We start from the raw sequence: 23183 nt of genomic DNA, 5'->3' as shown, positions 1-23183 counted from the left end.
CCCGTCTATTCATAAATATAACTGCAAACCCATGTTCTACACCAGGCATTAGGATCCCACATGACACAGGCATCATGACACTGCTGACTTGCAATGAAGATGATTTATGTTGTAATATTTCGGGGATTTTTATGACGCTTGGTTGGAATGCACCTGGGAACTCTTGGCCCTGTCTGTATTTGATGACCGACCTGCCGCCTGCTGCTGGGGCCGCTGAGTTGATTGCTTGCACCATGTCTGTGGTGAGGGCATCCAGTAAACTTGTGATGAATTCTAGTTTCTTCCCATCAGGACAACCTTTAAGAAGAACAAAAAAAATATTAGAATAGCTATTAACTGAGGACACATTCATTTTTTTCCGGCACTTTTACTTGAGGAGTTTTCCTCTGTGTTGTCCCTACAGTTCCATTCCATGCTGCCTTTGACAGGTAGGAGAGGCAGGAGGGGACTGTCTCCCCTTCTACCTCTAGTCTGACACTGCTAATCCTTGTAATTGAGCATGGTCTGACTAGGAAGAAGGTCCTATTATACTGCCACTCTGGCTATAGCTTCAGCCTGTGGATTGCAGGACTTGAAAAGAGTCAAACATCTCTTGTAAAGGCAACACATAGGGAGAAATCTTTTTTTTTTTTTAGGTGGCTTGTTCTGCCAGATGTATTTTTGGCCATGCTTGCCATCTTTTATGGAGAGGGGAGGCTGCAGAACAGGAAGAATGCGGCTAAAACAGTTTATTAAACCACACCTTCATTACTGCTGCAAACAACATGCCCCCTTTCTAATGGCTCCATGCCCCCTCAATGTACATTTGGGCATCAGGGGCTGTGTCTAGTGACATATCATCCTTGCACCACATATCATTGAAGTTCATGGATTGCTGCTTTCCAGGAGCAAGCAGGTCTCAGTGCTCGGGAGATTTGCCAGCTCGTCCAGGAGAGTTAGCATGTATAGAATAAGGGCAAGGATTTTTATTAGCCTGATTTATAGTCGAAGAAATCTGCAACATGTGAACACCTTTATTCCGTAGGCACCACTGACTGCGATGAGAGATGCAATACGAGGAGCTGCTCTAATGTGCTATAGGGTACTATGGCAGTCCTGCTCCTAAATCTGTATCTCACTGTGATCTGCACTGCAAGGAAGATACAGTGGATATAAAAAGTCTACACACCCCTGTTAAAATGTCAGGTTTCTGTGCTGTAAAAAAATGAGACAAAGATAAATCATTTCAGAACTTTTTCCACCTTGAATACCACTCAATTGAAAAACTGAAATCTTTTAGGTGGAGGGAAGAAAACATGTAGCTGTGTTCAGAATTAAGCAATCACATTCAAAATCATGTTAAATAGGAGTCAGCATACACCTGCCATCATTTAAAGTGCCTCCGATTAATCCCAAATAAACTTCTGCTGCTCTAGTTGGTCTTTCCTGAAAATTTCTTAGTCTCATCCCACAGCAAAAGCCATGGTCTACAGAGAGCTTCCAAAGCATCAGAGGGATCTCTTTGTTGAAAGGTATTAGTCAGGAAGGGGTACAAAAGAATTTCCAAGGCATTAGATATACCATGGAACACAGTGAAGACAGTCATTATCAAGTAGAGAAAATATGGTACAACAGTGACATTACCAAGAACTGGACGTCCCTCCAAAATTGATGAAAAGATGAGAAGAAAACTGGTCTGGGAGGCTACTAAGAGGCCTACAGCAACATTAAAGGAGCTGCAGGAATATCTGGCAAGTACTGGCTGTGTGGTACATGTGACAACAATCTCCCATATTCTTCATATGTCTGGGCTATGGGGTAGAGTGGCAAGACGAAAGCCTTTTCTTACGAAGAAAAACATCCAAGCCAGGCTACATTTTGCAAAAACACATCTGAAGTCTCCCAAAAGCATGTGGGAAAAAGTGTTATGGTCTGATGAAACCAATTCCCAAAAATATGTTTGGCCCAAAAACAACACTGCACATCACCAAAAGAACACCATACCCACGGTGAAGCATGGTGCTGGCAGCATCATGCCAAGGGGCTGTTTTTCTTCAGCTGGAACTGGGGCCTTAGTTAAGCTAGAGGGAATTATGAACAGTTCCAAATACCAGTCAATATTGGAACAAAACCTTCAGGCTTCTGCTAGAAAGCTGAACATGAAGAGGAACCTTATCTTTCAGCATGACAACGACCCAAAGCATACATCCAAATCAACAAAGGAATGGCTTCACCAGAAGAAGATTACAATTTTGGAATGGCCCAGCCAGAGCCCAGACCTGAATCCAATTGAAAATCTGTGGGGTGATCTGAAGAGGGCTGTGCACAGGAGATGCCCTCGCAATCTGACAGATTTGGAGTGTTTTTGCAAAGAAGAGTGGGCAAGTCTTGCCAAGTCAAAATGTGCCATGCTCATAGACTCATACCCAAAATGACTGAGTGCTGTAATAAAATCAAAAGGTGCTTCAACAAAGTATTAGTTTAAGGGTGTGCACACTTATGCAACCATATTATTTTATTTTTATATATTTTTTCTTCCCTCTACCTAAAAGATTTCAGTTTGTTTTTCAATTGAGTTATACAGTTTATAGGTCACATTAAAGGTGGAAAAAGTTCTGAAATGATTTATTTGTCTAATTTTTTCACATCACAGAAACATGACATTTTAACAGGGGTGTGTAGACTATTTATATCCACTATAGATGCAAGGTTTAGAGAAAAAATATCCTTGTGGAGATTCCAGGTATTTGTATATAGAAATGAGTCTCAGAACAATTCCTAGAAAGTTTTGGAAACAAATTACTACATAGAACACATGTCAAGCATGTGCCCCTATGCACTGTTGTGTAAAAGAGGTCTTACATAAAAAACCTTACAGATGGTATGGTAATCGTGTTCAGATGACATGTTGGATTTTGTAACTCTAGGTTTGAGCTGAGTGATAATTTCCCTGGAACCATCAGTGCAGTGATTCCCCCTGGGGAGCTGAAGTTGAGGGTAGGAGTGGTGTTGGTCTAAGGAGCCAGTGTAGAGGATGATGAAGGGCTGTGTCACAGTGCACTCCCTCAGGCCATTGCTCCCTGGAGATCGGTGCAGTGGAATTATAGTACTGAAGAATGAGGCCAGAGTCTAACTTAAGATACATACAGTAGCTGCAGGCTTTAGTGCAGTTCTTCTCTGGCATCAGCAATGATTTGGTGGCTGGCAATTCAACACTTCGGTGATACTGGTCTAGTGGTTGCTTGGCAATGGATGGTTTGGCTGTAATGCCTCACCTTGCAGCAGTGTCTGTAGAAGATGATGTAGCAGTTCATGCTGGTGTCTGGAATCTCAAGGCTTTACTTGAGGACTTTAGGAGTAGTGCTCCCTGGAGAAATCTGCATCAGGAGAAGGAGCACAGGAACTTAGTGCTTCCCCTCTTGGCAGTGAGCAGGACCAGCCTACTCCTACCAAGAGTGGAGGAACATGGTTGTTAGCCCTGTTCCTTGCCAACCATTCCTTGCTGGGAACTGCAACCAGAAGCAAACAGTAAAATATGATGCAAACTATATACAAATTGTAGTACCCCCAGGTCTGGGGTACTTACACAAGTGATTTAGTTTTTGGTTTATATAAGGCTTTGTGTAAACTTTGTTGTACTCCATTGCTTTATATAAGCATTTTCACATTTCATGTTTGCCAGACTTCATTTATGTACAAGTTAGATTTGCAACCAAATTTAGCTATTTATGTTCTACTACATAGTTATAGTCAGTCCAAAATTTGCTGGGATTGCTTTGAATTTTGAGATACAATCCCAGTAAAATTTGTCTGGTCCTGCCCAGAAGTGAGCAAGGCTTATGTAAAGCCTTTCCATAGGTTGGCATTCCTGGCTCGGTTTGGGCGTATTCGGGGTGGCTCCTTTGCATTAAGTGTCTTCAGGAAGGGCAACCATATTGGTTGTCATCATGTTTTGAATTAAACCATAACTTGCATTTTTCTATTGATATAAAAGCCCAACAAAATCTTAGCCTACTACCAGTTTCTGTGAAACTAACTCAAACCTGACAACCAATATGTCTGTACTTCCTGTTGTCACTTTTGCAAAAATGGCTGCAACAATAGAGAAATTGTTTCATAATAGTAAATAAAACTGATTTTGGCTGCTCCTCTAATATATGTCCATTTACATACCTAGCAACCAGCCAGACCCATACTAAATACAATTTATTTCATTTTCAGAAATATATTTAGATTGAGGACCTAATTACAACTGGCCACAGAGAACTATTGTTTTGCCCAAAGTAAAGATCTAGGTGAGTATCTGGTCATAGAGAGGGTGCAGGTAACCAGTTCCTAATTATTACCCTATAGATTTATGCCATGTTGTGATTCTCAGTCATCCTGACCCTTTCCATTCCCATAGAAAAGGAAGGGTCAGGACTATGCCCTGCTGTCAGAATGGTAACAAATCAGGAGGAAACAGATGTCTCGTCTATAGTGGATGTCAGTGAGGCAACTGGTGGCATCTATGACCACCTTCACATGGTTGCACTGTCCTCGATTTCTGATGCATTCAATTCTCCCATTTGGCTTTTATTAAGTGTCTGTAGCTAGACTGACTGGACAAAAGGTAATTCTACATTCATTCCTTTGCCCCCCCTCTCTGATATATTCTCCTTGCAATATCAACAGTCTTATAATCCATGTAAGAAGGTCAGATTCTCGAACAATGAGCAGAGATTGAGAGCAGAGCAAAGGGAAGCACAGATGCTTTTCATTTTGGCTGTCCGTGTAACTTATGGACCGAGGATTGCTTTTGTTAAAAGAATTTGTGTGCGCTACTCTACATCAGGGGAACAACGTCCCTTAACCCCTTAAATCCTGAACATGAATAGAGATTGGTGGTCAGGTACTATCAAAGCACTAGGGTAGGAATGTTTTAAACTCCCTGTACCAGAAAAGTAGCACCAAAAAGTCAAACATTATTGCGCACAAAATATAGCATTTTTGCTCATTTATGCCATGCTCACCACATTTCCAAAAGTGGATGGGGTGGAAGATGGCAGGGTCTATATGACCTGACCGAGTTAACACACCAGAAAACTGGTGCAAATCACACCTAAAATGTACTCCAATTCTTAGTTATTGTTATGTTATAAGGGAAAATAATAATGATCGGGTCTCCATCCCGATCGTCTCCTAGCAACCGTGCGTGAAAATCGCACAAAATAGAGCATGCTGCGATTTTCACGCAACGCATAAGTGATGCGTGAAAATCACCGCTCATGTGAACAGCCCCATAGAAATGAATGGGTTGGTATTCAGTGCGGGTGCAATGCGTTCAACTCGCGCATCGCATCCGCGCGGAATACTCGCCCGTGTGAAAGGGGCCTTATGCTTTTGTTGAGTGTGAATAAAACACTGAAGTTTGATTTACATCCTGGTTCCTTGCCTCTATACTTGTCACATCTGTGACAGGTCTCAGAAGGTCTGAAAGATTATCTACGCATTAGTGATCTGACAGCCTCTTTTGGTTTCACTTTGTCTGTGTGTTGCTGGTATGTCCACACCTCCTGTTCAGGTGTGGATCATGTGACCTTTACCTCTCCCTATTTAGTCTGACTTTTCACATCACTCCTTGCTTGGGATAGCTTCATTTGGTCTTGGAAGAGCTGGAGTGTGGTTCGTGTTGAAGTCTTGTTCATCCTTCATCCTCTGAAGTTAAGTGTTCTGCTTGTCGTGTTTTGTATCCCCCCCCCCTTCCTGGTTGTTTACTAGGCCTCAGTGAGACGCTAGTTCCTTCACCAAGGAAGGAATGGGTGGTCTCTGCCCTGTCATTATCTTTAGGGCATCTGAGGGTCACCAGGGTTTTCTAGGTTCCCGTGTATGGGTATCTCTACCATCGAGAGGTGCCCATACGGATAGGAGTTATGGCCAGGAGCAGGGTTTTATAGGTGGTGACCCTTTTCCTTCCTTAGCGGTGAGGCCTAGTGTCTTTCCCCTTCCTTCTTTATTGGCTTTTGGTGTTCTCCCCTACTACATCCGTGACAATACTGCGTCCGCTAACCTGTCTACCAGAGCAAATCCCCACAAGGCTTTCAAAATCCTGCTGAGTATTTGTGGACCACTTGCAGTACCTTGACCCTACCAGACTTCTTCAGTTACTTGGGCCACTGGAGAGAGTATTTCTGGATCAGTGGAGAGGTCCTTTGTATACTGCAATTGGTTGCTGACCACTGTCAGTGCCCTAACCATACCAGAATTATTCTGTTACTTGGGTCCACTGGTTAACATTCTCCTGGATCGGTGGAGAGGTCCTGTATGTCCTCCAAGTGTCTAGTTGTATCAAGGTAAGTGTAGCCATGCTGTCCTAGCCTGTGAGTGCGACCAGAGACCAAGGTAGTGACAGGATATGTCCTGTCATTTGCTCTGTGAGAGTAACAAAGACTGTGCTGCAAAGTTGTTTGTCTATTGAAGAGTGTAACTACCTTCTGTGTTTCACTTGTAACCACCAAGCAGCGTGCCCTTTAGAGACTGCAACCATCAAGCTGTGTGCCAATACTTGCAACCACCAAGCAGTTCGCCCAGTTGTGAGTGCAACCGCCAAACTACATGCCATTGTTTGTAACCATTAAACTTGCTGCACCAACTGGAGCAAATTTCAGTTCTTGTAAGCTCTCAATTGCTGTGCCACCCACAAATGGGGTACCATATAAGAGCCAAACACCAAAATAACGACCCTCTTACAGGCTCTTCTAGTTTTACCCCATCCTAGTATGTATTGTTCATGCACACGATTAGCACCCAACCCTGAGCTAAAAGGCTGCTTTAAGCAATACAAATGACCCAGTTTGCAGTGGATTATCCTTCAACAGGGCCTTGAAATGTATAATTCAGTATGGACACGCTCTTATTCCAAATAAGCTTTTCCAGTAACATTTTCTCCAGTGCAGAGTTTACAAAATGACTCGTGGACTCCAGGTGTTTGAGGTTAAAAACTGTCGGACTTGCCAAGACAAACTGAAGAAATGTACAAGATTGAGAAGGGCTGTGAAATCAATTATATATGTTACTGCCAGTAACTGTGCAGATAAAGTAACGGCTCAATTTATCCTACTGATATAAATGTTACAGATTATATTTATTCTATTCTTACTACTAAATGGGGAAAAGGCCAAATCTTGGTATAATTTCTGCTGGCTGGCATGTAGCGGAGAGTAATGCTATAAATTACAGCTCTGTCCCCACCTATTTTATTTTAACCTCCTGCATAGATCTTACACAAACTTGCCTTAAAATAGGGCTAACTTCACTAAAGGTTTGTAAAAACAGTGTGTGAAAACTAAAGCAATAGCATAAAAAAGTGTGGACAGTTGAATGTCAACACCTTGCTCCATGTATTACGGATCCCGAATATGGTGCCCCCTAGACTGCTATGGGTCCATATTGTACCACGGATTTTACACAGAGGTTCTGTCTATGTAAATCCATGATATGCAGAAATATATTTTTAGAATAGAAGCCTTGGTCCTAGAAGAGAATACAATGACTCCCAGATGGTAATACAGTCCCCTAGGCACTTCAAGTGCAGAACCCATGCACATGTTGTTGGTGTATACGCGAGCCCTTAGGGTGGGGGAGGGAGCCTTGCAGAGGTACAGATCTGCTGTAGTAGTATAGAAGTTACTAAAGCTTTACCATGGAAGACAATCGACCATGTTTAGGCCTTATACAAGGCGCTCACAATTTGAAAAGTATTGTGGCTTTGACAGAAAAACCTAGAATATTTGCAGCATATTAACATCTTCTCAGAAAAGAATGTATTCATTGGCCCATAGGAGGCACGGATGCCTAAGTCAACGTGACAACAGAAGCAAAGCGAGAAGTCCTCATAGTGACTGGTGTGAAGAATCTGACCTGACATGTTGGATGTTTTTTGGTGGTTGTCAGACGAAGTTGTTGGTAACACTTGTAAACTTCTTTATGCGAAACAACAGATTTTCACCCCATTTATAGAAGCACAGATCCAAGCAGAATCCCAGGTCACCTACTTGTCATTTGAAATTCTGGTGCTATCATTCAGAACGTTCACACACCAACCGTGAAAGTCGAACCATTTAGAAAACTGAAATCTCTAGTGTATAGAAAGCTTAAGGCATTGTGATCTACTCAGGATCTGTCAGGGAATTTACCAGTAGATCCTGGTCTTTTGGTTGCCTACCGAGACCTTCAGCATTTTGCAACTGTCTGCATACCTCTCAACTTTAGAAAATCGCAAAGAGGGACAATATATGCCGGCAATTTTTTTTCATACTAGGCCCCGCCTCTAACTCCGCCCAAAGCATAATTACTGACTCCTACAGAACTGCTGTAGCTGGGGATCGGTTTAGGTGAGTATAAGTTCCTTTTTTTCTTTACAGCATGTGGAGCCCCTGGGACAATTTTTTTTTTCTTGCACTATAAATCATTGGATTATAGATATTTTAAGGTCCAAATTGCACCAAATAATGAAGTTATGGCCTAATATACAGGTAGAAACCATACAGATAGTTTAGTAAGGAGAAATTTTGTAAATTTATTAATGCACAAGTATGCATTAATTCCCCGGGTCAGAAAGAGGGATATTTAAAGGGAACCTGTCACCGGGATTTTGTGTATAGAGCTGAGGACATGGGCTGCTAGATTGCCGCTAGCACATCCGCAATATCCAGTCCCCATAGCTCTGTGTGCTTTTATTGTGTAAAAAAAACGATTTGATACATATGCAAATTAACCTGAGATGAGTCCTGTATGTGAGATGAGTCAGGGACAGGACTCATCTCAGGGTAATTTGCATATGTATCAAATCGAGTTTGTTACACAATAAAAGCACACAGAGCTATGGGGACTGGATATTGCGGATGTGCTAGCGGCAATCTAGCAGCCCATGTCCTCAGCTCTATACACAAAATCCCGGTGACAGGTTCCCTTTAAGGATCAAAAGGGACATTAGAAGGGTCTAAAAGAGGGACTGTCCCTCCAAAGGAGGGACACTTGGGAGGCACGTGTCTAAGTTTTAAAAAAAAAATTTCATCTAAAGCTGGAGAAGCATATGCAGGTTAGGCTGGGGCTTCTCGCAACATGAAAATTGTGCAACACTGCATCTAAAGATTGTCAATGGTGTCATAGTGCGACACACGACATGCCGCGACTGTAATGCGACAATCGCAGAAAACCCAACACAGACCACAATGCACGCCACGTGCTACATGAGACTTGGCTGTTTCTTTACTGCCAATTCACAGCTATGATATAGTAACGTGACAGCAAATTGCTGAAATGTTTCTGGTCACACAACTTTTCTGAGACTTGCTGTTGCACGACATGTCGCAGTGTAGCCCCAGCCTTATTGTCATTATTTTACAGCTTACAGTAAATGCTGCTAATCCCTTCATATTTCTATTCTGGGTTGTAAACAATTATCACGTGAATTCATTATGGTTTGCAAACGTGTCAAAATCTTTGGTTATCCATAATTTTGGGATTTGGATAAGTTGTCCAGAAAGAGAGAATCAGGTCGACAACTTAGCAAGCCTAAGGCCCCTTTCACACGGGCGAGTTTTCCGCGCGGGTGCAATGTGCGAGTTGAATGCATTGCACCCGCACTGAATCCGGACCCATTCATTTCTATGGGGCTGTGCACATGAGCAGTGAGTTTCACGCATCACTTCTGCGTTGCGTGAAAATCGCAGCATGCTCCTCTTTGTGCGTTTTCCACGCAATGCAGGCCCCATAGAAGTGAATAGGGCTGCGTGAAAATCGCAAGCATGTGCGAATGCGGTGCGATTTTCACGCACGCTTGCTAGGAGACAATCGGGATGGGGACCCAATCATAATTATTTTCCATTATAACATAGTTATAAGGGAAAATAATAGCATTCTGAATACAGAATGCATAGTACAATAGGGCTGGAGGGGTTAAAAAAAATATATATAATTTAACCCACCTTAATCCACTTGTTCACGCAGCCCGGCTTCTCTTCTGTCTTGTTCTGTGAGGAATAGGACCTTTTGTTGACGTCACTACGTTCATCACGTGGTCCGTCACATGATCCATCACCATGGTAAAAGATCATGTGATGGACCATGTGATGAGCGTACTGACGTCATCAAAGGTCCTATTCCTCACAGAACAAGACAGAAGAGATGCTGGCTGTGCGAACAAGTGGATTAAGGCGAGTTAAATTATTTTTTTTATTTTTTAACCCCTCTAGCGCTATTGTACTATGCATTCTGTATTCAGAATGCTATTATTTTCCCTTATAACCATGTTATAAGGGAAAATAATACAATCTACACAACCTTGAATCCAAACCTAAACTTCTGTGAAGAAGTTCGGGTCTGGGTACCACATTCAGTTTTTTCTGACGCGCGTGCAGAACGCATTGCTCCCGCACGATAAAAACTGAACAACGAAACGCAATCGCAGTCAAAACTGACTGCAATTGCGTACATACTCGCGCGGGTTTGCCGCAACGCGTCTGGAACTTATCCGGACACGCTCGTGTGAAAGAGGCCTTAGGCTGGGCGTGACGGATTGGCTCAGGATGCGTTCAGGGTGCGTTCAGTGAAACTCGCACTATTTTGCAAGCAAGTTCAGTCAGTTTTGTCTGCGATTGCGTTCAGTTGTTCAGTTTTTTCCGCGCGGGTGCAATGCGTTTTGATGCGTTTTTTACGAGCGTGATAAAAAACTGAAAGTTTACAAACAATATCTCTTAGCAACCATCAGGTGAAAAACGCATCGCACCCGCACTTGCTTGTGGATGCAATGCGTTTTTCACGCAGCCCCATTCACTTCTATTGGGCCAGGGCTGCGTGAAAAACGCAGAATATAGAACATGCTGCGATTTTCACGCAATACAGAACTGATGCGGGAAAAACAATGCTCATGTACACAGAACCATTGAAATGAATGGGTCAGGATTCAGTGCGGGTGCTATGCGTTCACGTCACACATGGCACCCGCGCGGAAAACTCGCTCGTGTGAAAGGGACCTTAGGGTATGCTGCCAAGTACTGTTTTTACTGGTTTGAACATTGGTATTGCCATGCCTTTTCTTTTTGCATCTCCTCCAAATGTGGATCCTCAATGTGGTCTGGCAACACGTATTTTATTCTCTCAGCATCCACTAATTTTTCATAGTACATGTATTCTATTCATCTGTATCCTACACTGCAAAAAAAAAGTGTGCTTGTACTTGCTCTTATCAATTCTCATGACCACTTCTATCAGGGCAGTAAAACTGGAGAGAACTGAAAGCTGACTATGAATAATGACTCCTACAGTGTTCCCGAGTTGGTAGTGAGAGACCCAAACTTGCACCTAACCGTCTTATATTTGTCATTCTGGGTTATTTTGCAGTTCTGTGCTGGAAACAAGTGCCAGAATCACCGAATTATTGGATGCTGAGCTAATTTTCTTACATTTATATTTCACTTTGATTATTGAAGAGTTAAAAGATGGTAGATAGGTTTGATAGAGGGTATGTACACACAACATAGTTTTCTATCAGAATGATCAAAAATAGATTCCACAGCAGAAATCTGACGTTTTGAACCTCTGACTTACAGTCATGTGAAAAAATTAGGACACCCTTTGAAAGCATGTGTTTTTTTATAACATTTTTAATAAAAGGTTATTTCATCTCCGTTTCAACAATACAGAGAGATTAAAGTAATCCGACTAAACAAAGAAAACTGAAGAAAAGTCTTTTCAAGATCTTCTGTAAATGTCATTCTACAAAAATGCCTATTCTAACTGAGGAAAAAGATAGGACACCCTTGCCCCTAATAGCGAGTGTTACCTCCTTTGGCTGAAATAACTGCAGTGAGACGGTTCTTGTAGCCATCTACCAGTCTTCGACATCAGTCTGAGGAAATTTTACCCCACTCCTCAATGCAGAACTTTTTCAGCTGTGAGATGTTTGAGGGGTTTCTTGCACGTACAGCCCTTTTCAAGTCACCCCACAGCATCTCAATGGGATTCAAATCTGGACTTTGACTTGGCCATTCCAGGACTCTCCATTTCTTCTTTTTCAGCCAATCTTTGGTTGATTTACTAGTATGTTTTGGGTCATTGTCATGTTGCATGGTCCAGTTCCGCTTCAGCTTTAATTTTCTAACTGATGGTCTCACATGTTCTTCAAGCACCTTCTGATACACAGTAGAATTCATCGTGGATTCTATGATGGTGAGCTGACCAGGTCCTGCTGCAGCAAAGCAGCCCCAAACCATGACACTTCCACCTCCATGCTTCACAGTTGGTATGAGGTTCTTTTCTTGGAATGCTGTGTTTGGTTTACGCCAAACATGTCCTCTGCTGTTGTGTCCAAATAATTCAATTTTGGACTCATCTGTCCAAAGAACATTATTCCAGAAGTCCTGGTCTTTGTCAACTTTATCTCTGGCAAATGTCAGTCTGGCCTCGATGTTTCTCTTGGAAAGCAAAGGTTTCCTCCTTGCACACCTCCCATGCAAGTTAAACTTGTACAGTCTCTTTCTGATTGTAGAGGCATGTACTTCTACATCAACAGTAGCCAGAGCCTGCTGTAGTTCTCGAGATGACACTTTAGGGTTTTTGGAGACCTCTTTTAGCATCTTGCGGTCTGCTCTTGGGGTGAACTTGCTGGGGCGACCAGTCCTGGGCATGTTGGCAGTTGTTTTGAGAGCCCTCCACTTGTAGACTATCTTCCGGACAGTGGAATGGCTGATTTCAAAATCTTTTGAGATCTTTTTAAATCCCTTCCCAGACTCATAGGCTGCTACAATCTTTTTTCTGAAGTCCTCTGACAGTTCTTTTGCTCTCACCATGGTGCTCACTCTCACTTCAACAGTCAGGAGCACACCAAACTAAATGTCTGAGGTTTAAATAGGGCAAGCTTCATTCAACATGCAGAGTAACGATCTACTAATTATGTGCACCTGGTGTGATATACCTGTGTGAGATCTGAGCCAATTTAAGAGGGAATACATGTGAGGGTGTCCTATCTTTTTCCTCAGTTAGAATAGGCATTTTTGTAGAATGACATTTACAGAAGATCTTGAAAAGACTTTTCTTCAGTTTTCTTTGTTTAGTTGGATTACTTTAATCTCTCTGTATTGTTGAAACGGAGATGAAATAACCTTTTATTAAAAATGTTACAAAAAACCACATGCTTTCAAAGGGTGTCCTAATTTTTTCACATGACTGTATGTCATGGATTTACTTCATTCAATGGGGCTAGTCCATGATTGGCAACCAGTTCTTACACAAAAATAACCACCCTTTTTCACATGGTAAAATCAGTGCTGTATAAACTACAGCACGGATTTCCTACTGGCAACAATGAGTGGTGGATGCTAAGTGCAATCCATGTCACGTGAACATCTACAAATAGTACCCTAATATTTGTATGGACGCATCTCCTGCCCCATTGTTTGTACAATGATACAATCAGTTACAGAATTAGGAGCTGTATAGTATATATACCATCAAGGCAAATTAAAGTTATGTCTAGGCACTGAAATGAGATGAACTGTAGTGCTCACCGTTCCACTGTATCATTGCCAGGCTATATAGAAAACCAATTATGAAAGAGTTAAAAGGGATTCATAATATCCTCATCAGTTGTCTTACGAACTTTTGGAAACGTACTTAGGCCCAGTTCATGGTGGTAGTATTAGTGCTAGTCTTTTTTTATTCTTCCTTGCAAAATGCACTGGTACAGCCTAATAAGAGATGTATCATTAAAAGATTTATACATATTCTTTTAGGGATACTATTGTGAAGCGGGTGTGGACCCACTGTGTCACTGAACAGATTTGGCATGGGGCTACATTTCAGGGCATTATCTGGCACCAGGGAAAGATCCACCAGGGAAATCATAGTCAGTGGACGAGCCAAGGTCAGGGCAGGCAGAGTTCATTCAGTCCGGTTATCAGGTAAAAGGCTGAGGCAGGCAGCACGGGGTCAGATCTGATAAACAGTCACAGGATGGGCACATGACATCAGAACTTATGCACCTTAGTGGGGATTAACTAACTAGAACACCTGTTGCTCAGGTATAAAATAACCTAGGAAGGCTAGCAATAGGTTTGGGAGATTAGGACATGCTGACCCTTTAAGAATAGGAGGGAGCATGTGTGCCCTATGGACAGACAGAGGCACTGCAGGCACAGGAGCAGGCCACAGCCAGCATAGAGTGGATGGAGCAGCGCTAGTCCGCTGGCCATGCTCCCCAGGAAAGAGCATGGAGATGCTGGCAAGTGCGGGCTTCTGAAGCAGGGGGGAATCAGGTGAACATTCTGGTGGCCCTGCTCATAGGCAACAGGGAGATGCTGACAGCCACGGACCACCATTGTCACAAATATATTACCAGTTTGGGCTGGAAAAAAAATGCATAAAAAATTCTGTAAAAACTACAAAGTATGGGTTATAGAATAGCCACATAGAGGTGGCGCTGCAGAGAATATTCTTCCTTTTCAGAGCATTGTTTCTCTTGCAGACTTCTGTGGCTTTCCCCAAAAGTAGGATAATTAGAGGGGTGTACTCAACACAAAAGACTCCAAACCTGGTAACTCTCTGTCCTTAAATGGATCCTCGGCGTCTGTATTTTTCCACCTTGCATCACTTTCACACACTGGAGTTTCATATCTGTGATAAATTATAAATATAGATTTTAATAGCTTTTGTAGTTATCACATTTGAGAACAGTGGGTGAAAAATACCTTACCGTGTCGACGTTCCAGGTAATGGGCGACCTGTGTCTACTAAAACGCACCAGCAATAACCAGTGGACTGGTGACACTGTACTGGTTTGTAGAGACCTCCTGGTGCACACTCGGGAATCACAATTCCCTCCCTTGGATTTTCTCTGGCCTCTTCCAGAGCACTTTGCCTCTCCTGGTCACAGGAGTTTATTTTCTCTGCAAAGAAATTTGATATTCTTCAATTAGGGATTTGTAACGTATTAATAAATGAATGAAATACAGTGCTGCATGGGATCTGCATGTTGTAGAAATAATATACGGTAGTACATCGGGTGATCTGCTGCACCTTTAGACGAGCATTCCTGGTGACAATGACTCCTTATTATCCCTGTACACTGCCCTGAGTGCATTTACCACACTTGTACAGTGAAATCATTGGGTTCATTACACCTGGAACGTGACATCACTGCAGACATTATCCTTTCATTATGATGCTGTTTGACTATCCTATGACACCATTAACTGTTTTGTGACATCACAATAGGCAATAACCCTTTCCTATGACTTCAGCGTTATTGTGCATATGCTGTGACATCACTGGATTTGTTACTGCTGTTTTGTGATGTCACTTTGTGTATTATCTCTGCATTGTATCTGTTTTATGGCATCACAGTATTTTATCTCTAAACTGTGACATAAGTGTGTTCCTTATCTGTGCAGGGTAATATCATTGTGGGCATTATCCAAGTACTATGATAAAACTATAAATGTTATTTCTGTGCAGTGACGTCACTCCCATTTTTCAGTGTAAGTATATGAAGTACATACTTATATGTAATATATATATATATATATATATATATATATATATATATATAAAATATACACAGTCGTTCAAATAGAAACAATAAAGTCCAGCTTCCGGAAATGCAAAATTCTTTGTTTCATGCGGTAAAATCCAGTTGTAAGATCAGTTATACAGTCTACGCGTTTTGGACCACACAATCTTGGTCCTCACTCATGTTATGAGTAAGGACCGAGATTGTGTGGTCTGAAACACATAAACTGTATACCTAATCTTGCAACTGGATTTTACCGCATGAAATAAAGAATTTAGCATTTCAAGAAGCCTGACTTCATTGTTTCTATTTGAGCATTTGCATGGCCGAGTCCAGGCTGCGTCCTTGCTTCTACAGAAATCAATGCAGGTGAGCGCTGCATTCATCTATTTATATTTATATATATATATATATATATATATATATATATAGTCGTGGCTGAAAGTTTTGAGACTGACACAAATTTAGTTTTTCAAATAGTTTGCTGCTTCATTGTTTTTGGATCTCTTTGTCAGATGTTTTTATGGTATACTGAAGTACAACTATATGCATTTTATAAATTAACTTTCCTTGACAAATACATCAAGTTTAGGCAAAGATTTAATATTTCCAGTGTTGACTCTTCTTTTTCAAGACTTCCACAGTTTGCCCTGGCATGCTAGATATCAGCTTCTGGGCCAAATCCTGACTGATGGCAACCCATTCTTGTCTAATCCGTGCTTAGAGTTTATCACAATTTCTGTGTTTTTCGTTTGTCCACCTGCTTTTGTGAGGATTAAACAAAGGTTCTGAATGTGATTGATATCTAGGGAGTTTCCTGACCATGGATCTAATATAGTTTGTTCACCGAACCACTTGGTTATCACACTTGCCTTTTGACACAGTGCTCCATCATGCAGGGAAAAGCATTGTTCATCACCACTTTGCTCCTGGAAAGATGGGAGAAGTTGCTCTTGCTGGATGTTTTGAAACCATTCTTTATTCATGGCAGTGTTCTTAGACAAAATTGTGAGTGAGCCGACTCCCTAGGATGAAAAGCAACCTCACACATAGGGTCCAGAGAAAAAAAGGTGAGTCAATAAAGCATCCTGGGACCAATTACTTTTCCAGATGTCCCAAATGGTCTCAAGGGGGCTTTATCAGAGAAATTAACTTGACCCCAGTCCTCTGCAGTCCAATCCCTTTACTTCCTGCAGGTGAGAATATCAGTCTGTCCTTGAAGTTTTTCTTGGAGAGAAGTGGCTTTTTTGCTGTCCTTCTTGACACTAGGCCATCTGCCAAAAACCTTTGTCTCACTGTGCGTGCAGATGCGCTCACACCTGCCTGCTGCCATTCCTGAGCAAACTCTGCACTGGTGGTGACCTGATCCCGTAGCTGAATCCTCTTTAGCAGACTGTTCTGGCGCATGCCGGTCTTTCTTAGGTGCCTTGAAGCCTTCTTCAAGACAATTGAATCTCTCTCTTCGAAGTTCCTAATGATCCAATAAATGGGTGATTGAGGTGCAATCTTACAAGCAGCAATGTCCTTGCCTGTGAAATCCTTTTGATGCAAAGCAATGATGACTGCACATGTTTCTTTGGAGGTAACCATGGTTAACAGAGGAAGACAATGATTTCAAACATCCCCCCCTTTAAAATCAACCAGTCTGTTCTTCTGATTCAATCAGCATGACAAAGTGATTTTAGCTGGCTTGTCACGTTAAGACTTAATACTGAGCTAACCACAAGATCACTGAAATAATGTTAGCAGGTCATTTTGTGAAATGCAGTGGAAATGGAATTTTTGGGATTAAATACATTTTTCATGGCAAGGAATGATTTAGCAATTAATTGCAATTCATCTGATCACATAATCTAGAGTTAATGCAAATTGCTGCCATAAAATTTGAAGCGGCGAACCAAAATTTGTGCCTGCCTCCAACCTTTTGACTTTGCTGGTAGTGTATATTTATATACTCTAAATTGCATTGCATTAATTCCCTAGTGACATCAAAAATTGTGTGCAAAAAACTGTTGGATCTATGCTCCCACCCCGTTTTTGCAATGTTAGCGAACTGCCCTATGATTGAACCTATCTGTCATGTTTGCTTTGAAAACCTATTTGTTTGCATTCTATTGCAGTTTATGCTAGTTGAATTCAGTCGATTAAAAAGACCTTTTTAAGCATGCTGCAGTTGCAAAAAGTTATTCGAGTCTGTCGAAAGTTTCCTCTGAGAAGATGTTGAGATTTGCCATTTCTTATCAAACTGTATAAATAAAGTAGCACACTTGTGTATAGAAGCCAGTGGGCTATGTGTGAGAATATCAGCTCTGTACCTTATGTGACAGCCGGACAGCAGTGCTCTATATTAGCCATACACTTCTCAGTTCTGTTCTACAAGCAGCTGTACAGTTCAGCTAGGTTTTGGCTGTATGACAGATAGGCATAGCCCCAGAAAGGCTCGCGTTGGCCTTCTCCATGTACTGGCTGCCAGTCCAAGTCTTGGCGTCATTATTGTAACTGGAGAAAGCTTCTGCTTCTCAGACAGAATTAATTAGTTAGGAGACCAAGGGAACGTATTTCGAGTGACATGTCCCTTTATCCATAAAAGGAGAAGGCAGGTGAGTTATGAGAGGACATAGTTGCTTGGATATGGTCCAGATAGATTTCAAGCCAACTTACACACATTACTCAAGCGGCATGGCAGCACAGCATACCTGTATTCTATACAATCAGTATATTTACTTATAACAGCGCTGTTCTATTCATACTATAACACAACCCTGCATTATGCTGCAAACACTACCGTGCTGCTATAAAAAGCGAAAGGCCTTAATAAAACGCCATTATTCACCACCATTAAATATTTATGCTTGCTCCATTAGATGGAATGTCATATGAGATCACAGCGAGAGGACAGAGTACAGACTACTCTGTGCGGAGCTGTGGGATATTTTGGAGATTTATGCTAAGTAAGTAAATCTTGATATAACATTATTTCTGTAGGTAGCTGGATAATACACACTATACCTTAAAATTGCCCTCCTTTCCCCAAAAAAGTGAGCTTGGTGTTCATAATTTGTCATGTTTCATTTTAGCAGTGCAGTTTACAAAATTAAAATTGGTTTCTACGAAGAACAAGGAATCCTTCTGTCTAAGTCTTGATAAATTAGGCATGGTGGACCAGCAGTGTCCCTTAAATATGAAGGTATTTGTTTTGGATAGGTTGGAGAGGATACAGCTTGGTATTAGGGGTCAATATCAAAAAATCTTTTCTAAGCATCAGGTACAGTGTTGTCTTGAAGACTTTGCTTTGATCCAGTTTGCCAGATAGATGTATGACTGCATGTACCAGAAGATAGTACATATCATAATTGAAGATTTGGATCCACACAAGGTCTACATGACAGTACAACTTCCAAGACAACCACCTGTTTAGTTCTCATTCATCTAGGTCATGGTGCATCAGAAGTCAGAGCAACTGGACTTGTATTTTTTTTCCATTGAAGATGTTTCGCTACAAAACAGCAGCTTCATCTTAGCCTACATCTGTGGTCAGGACATAGTTGTGCACCTACATATTAAGGACACTCGTTTGATGACAGCAAGGTTTGCACCTTAAACAGAAAGGAGGACTGGTTCAGATGAGGTGTGAAAGAAGCCATCTATGGTAACTTAACTTGGAGAAACCAAGGCGAAATAGAAGTGGAGGGATGCAACATCTATTGTCTGCCACTTAAAATGCTGTTCAAACACCTCCCCCAAGGTAGTTTAATCAAACCTAATAGCTTCAGTCATGAAAGTGCAATCAACACGTCCAAAACTGAAGCATAAGTCAACAGTATTTAATGCCAGAGATTTTTCGTACAAGCCATTCTAATTCAGAAAGCCAATCGGATGACTAGTGAAACACCTTCAAGAACAAAATACAAGAATTCCAGTTGCTCTGGCTTATTCATACTGATATAACAATGTTCGTGTCACTTATCAAAAATGGTGGTCTATCTTTACCTAATTTTAGTTTGTATTATTCAGTATCCCAATTAAATTATTTGACTCTATTCCTTACATATTTAATGCAGGAAATTACAGGAAAAATTGCAATTTTATAAGGAGTGCTTCAATCAGGGAAACTCTGTTATAGTAAATGACTTTGCTTTCAACATCTGCTCTGCTACCCAAGAGCTGGACAAGGTTGAAAAGATAAAAAAAAAAATACCATTATCTCCTTTGAATTTACATCAAGGTGGAGTAATTGTCATTTCAATGTTTGCACACTTGGAAGCTTTTGCAACTTGTTGAAAATAAATGTTAGATAGATAAGTGAGGTTTTGGATGGAGGGAAAATTTTGGAATGACTCAAATATGATACACAATAGAAATAGATAAATTACTATGGGGTTTTTAAAAACCTGACAGAATCTAGTTTTGCAGATAAGAATCAAAACATATTTTGGACTACTGGGTAAAGTCGCTATAAACAAAAATCACTACCTCATTGCATACTCCTTTCTTCACTATTATTCTTTGGGCTGATGGTTCAGACCTTCTTCCACTGTTTGTATTCAGAGTACAGCAATGATGTGTCGGTGTACGGAATGTGACTGCTGCAACCAGTCACTGTTCTCAGCAGTATATGGCAGTGATTGGCTGCAGTGGTCACATATACTTCAACAGTGACCAGTTGATGGGAAGATGGATGAAGCTAAATACAGGACTATCCTGGAGGAAAACCTGGTGGAGGCTGCAAAAGACTTGAGAATGGAACGGAGGTTCGCCTTCCAGCAGGACAATGACCCTAAACATGCAGCCAGAGCTACAATGGAATGGTTTAGATCAAAGCATATTCACATGTTAGAAAGGCCCAGTGAAAGTCTGGACCTAAATCCTATTGAGAATCTGTAGCAAGATTTGAAAATTGCTGTTCCATCCAATCTGCCTCTAGATCTGCAAAGCTTGCAGGAACATACCCCCCAAAAACTTGCAGCTGTAATTGCAGCGAAAGGTGGTCCTACAAAGTATTAACTAAGGGGGGCTGAATACAAAATTTTAAAAACCATGTATCATTTTCTTTTGACTAACACATACTTGCTACTTTGTGTTGGTCTATCACATAGAATCCCAATAAAATACATTTAAGTTTGAGGGTGTAACATGATAAAATGTGGAAAAATTCAGGGGGTATGAATACATTTCCAAGGCACTGTAATTTCTTTAAGTTCTTTTAAATGCTCTTGATCCAGGCAGTTAGCAGATAAAGCTGGCCATGCTAACATTACCGCACATGTTGCGAAAAACCTCTTCTAAGAAAACACATGTAATGCATTAGGTCATTGCTTGCTGCGTGAAGAGTTTATATGAGTGCTCAATCTTTACCTGGCAGACGGCCGCAAGACAGTCATGAGACAGATTGACAGCTTGAAGGTTGTAAATAAATAGACTTATTTCTCTCCTTTGCCATAAGGCGGGCGTTTACAAGTGACCCCTTACAGATGTGACCTATGCCACTGCTAAGGTATCACAGCACACACCGCCATATATTATTACAGCATTGCACAAACTTTCCATAGCATTCATAAATAGTCATTGAAAGCGTCATTAAATTGTGGCGTTTCAGCTTTTGGAAGCAGAGGACATAACCCTTGGAGCACCAGAGGAAAACGTCTGAAGCTCAATATTTAAAAGGTTTATGTTATAAGCTTGAGTTGTCTATAAACACAAGTGTATGAGTTATAGGCCAAGATTGAGCTTTAAACAAAATGGGTTCAGGATTTAGAATAAAAAAAATAAAAAATTTCCTACAGATGTGTCTATCCATATATATAACCCAGGGTAGGCTTAAAAGCTCTGAGATATTATGCACAAATGCACTTTGTAGTCACTGTATTACAGATGGCAGACTCTCTGCAGATGTGTACCAGTATGGCTGTGCTTTATAATGGTATAATTCCTGCATGGCGGAGTAATTACTATTACTGGCTCCGTTATATCAGGCCGCTAGCAGTAAGGAGCCGTGTAATATGAAAGCAAATATAAAATCAATATTGGCTTTACAAATGAACATCCTTCATAGGAGCAATCAATTTTCCCAATTTAGCACCGACAGTGTAATTTATACATATTATTACAGAAGGGGGTGTGCAGCGATTTATATTGATGACCTATCCTCAGAAGGTCATCAATATCTGATCTGCAGGGTCCAACACCTGGGACCCCCGCTGATCAGCTGTTTGAAGAGGAGGTGGCGCTCTATGCGAGTGCCACTTTCCATTCATTACACTGCACTCCGTCTCAGAAGTGAAGTTTTAATGATGAGACAAATGGAGCGAGTACTTGTAATTACACTAGGCCGCTACTCCACAGGAGACGACGACATGTAATGTAATGACCTCTTCGTCAAATAGCTGATCGGGTCCTGGGTGTCGGACTCGGAGGAGAGGCAATACAGCTTGCTGGCATGGACCTGCTCTGTCCATCTCAGCAGACAAAAAGTATTGTCCCAATGCATCTTAAATAATAAATGTTAACGAGCATCTGTCAGCATGATCAACCCTATTAAACCAGGCATACTGCCTGGTAGAGTTGGTCTTGCTGAGTGCAACAACCCCTGTCTTGTAGCAATCCAATCTGTCATTTGAGAAAAAAACCTAATGTTATTTTTATGCTAATGAAGTGCTCGGAGCACCGAGGGTTGGACCTAGCATCGCTTTAACTCCCTCCCATTGATTGACAGGACAAGGCATAATTACTGGTCCAAGGCGTGACTCTGAAATGTCACGCATGCGCCAGCAAGAGTTTAATTGATGAGGTTCAGATGTCAGGGGCAAGGACAGCCAAAAGAGATCTACTGCGCATGCGCTGATTGAACTCTCTCCAGCGTATGCTTGAGACTTCAGTGACAGAGTGTGGGAGAGAAGGAGTCACTAAGGATGAAAGGCAGAGGTGAGGTGGTGATCAGAGGGGTTAGGCCCACACCTTGGTGCTCCAAGCACCTCATTAGCATAAACTTAAAGTAGTATTTTCTCTCAAATGACAGATCGGATTGCTACAAGACAGGGGTCGTTGCACTCAGCAAGACCAATCCTATTAGGCAGTATGCCAAGTATCTTTTCTTGAAAGTTGCATGGAACTGCTACTCACTTGCAGCATGGCATGTCCATATATTTGTTTGGCTGTCTAATGGGTGTTACAACTCTTAACCCCTTAAGGACCCTTGCCGTACATGTACATCACAGCTGAATGTGACTTAAGGACCAGCGATGTACATGTACGGTGGGCTGATCGGGCAGGTGCAGGAGCTGCGCCCGCCCGATCAGCGGCACGGACCCGGCAGTCACTGACAACCTGGTCCCTGCTGCATACGCCGGCATCGGTGAAGACACCGATGCCGGCGTATTAACTCCTTATATGTCGCAGTCAAAGCTGTCCGCGGCATGCAGAGGATTTGCGGAGGGTACGGGTGCCCTCCGCATCTTCATCGGATCCCCGCGCTGCAGTGGCGGGGACCCGGTGGCAGAGAAGGCAAGCCTGATGCCTTCCATAGGCATCGGGGATTGCCTCCTACAGAAGCCTGTGAGATCCAGCCCTTAGTCTGGGTCTCACAGGCAGGCTGTCAGCATAAAAGCTGACATGCAATGTATTACAATACAGGTTGTATTGTAATGCATTGCAGAGGGGA

The 23183-nt window shown here is 41.8% G+C and overlaps 1 protein-coding gene across 2 annotated transcripts in view; it reads right to left on the bottom strand.

Annotated features, from left to right (window-relative positions):
* SMOC1 (SPARC related modular calcium binding 1) overlaps positions 1-23183 on the bottom strand; it is a 180352-nt gene that overhangs the window by 12722 nt on the left and 144447 nt on the right. For both annotated transcript variants that reach the window (XM_044272697.1, XM_044272698.1), the window contains exons 8-10: positions 14711-14903; positions 14549-14631; positions 192-297 (exon numbers count right to left, since the gene is read on the bottom strand). In XM_044272697.1, coding sequence (XP_044128632.1) covers positions 192-297; positions 14549-14631; positions 14711-14903 — 382 coding nt within the window. The remainder of the gene's footprint in view (positions 1-191; positions 298-14548; positions 14632-14710; positions 14904-23183) is intronic.

The sequence above is a fragment of the Bufo gargarizans genome, chromosome 11 (genome assembly GCF_014858855.1).
Source record: "Bufo gargarizans isolate SCDJY-AF-19 chromosome 11, ASM1485885v1, whole genome shotgun sequence".
NCBI classification, from domain to species: domain Eukaryota; kingdom Metazoa; phylum Chordata; class Amphibia; order Anura; family Bufonidae; genus Bufo; species Bufo gargarizans.
This window is presented reverse-complemented; position numbering and strand designations above follow the sequence as displayed.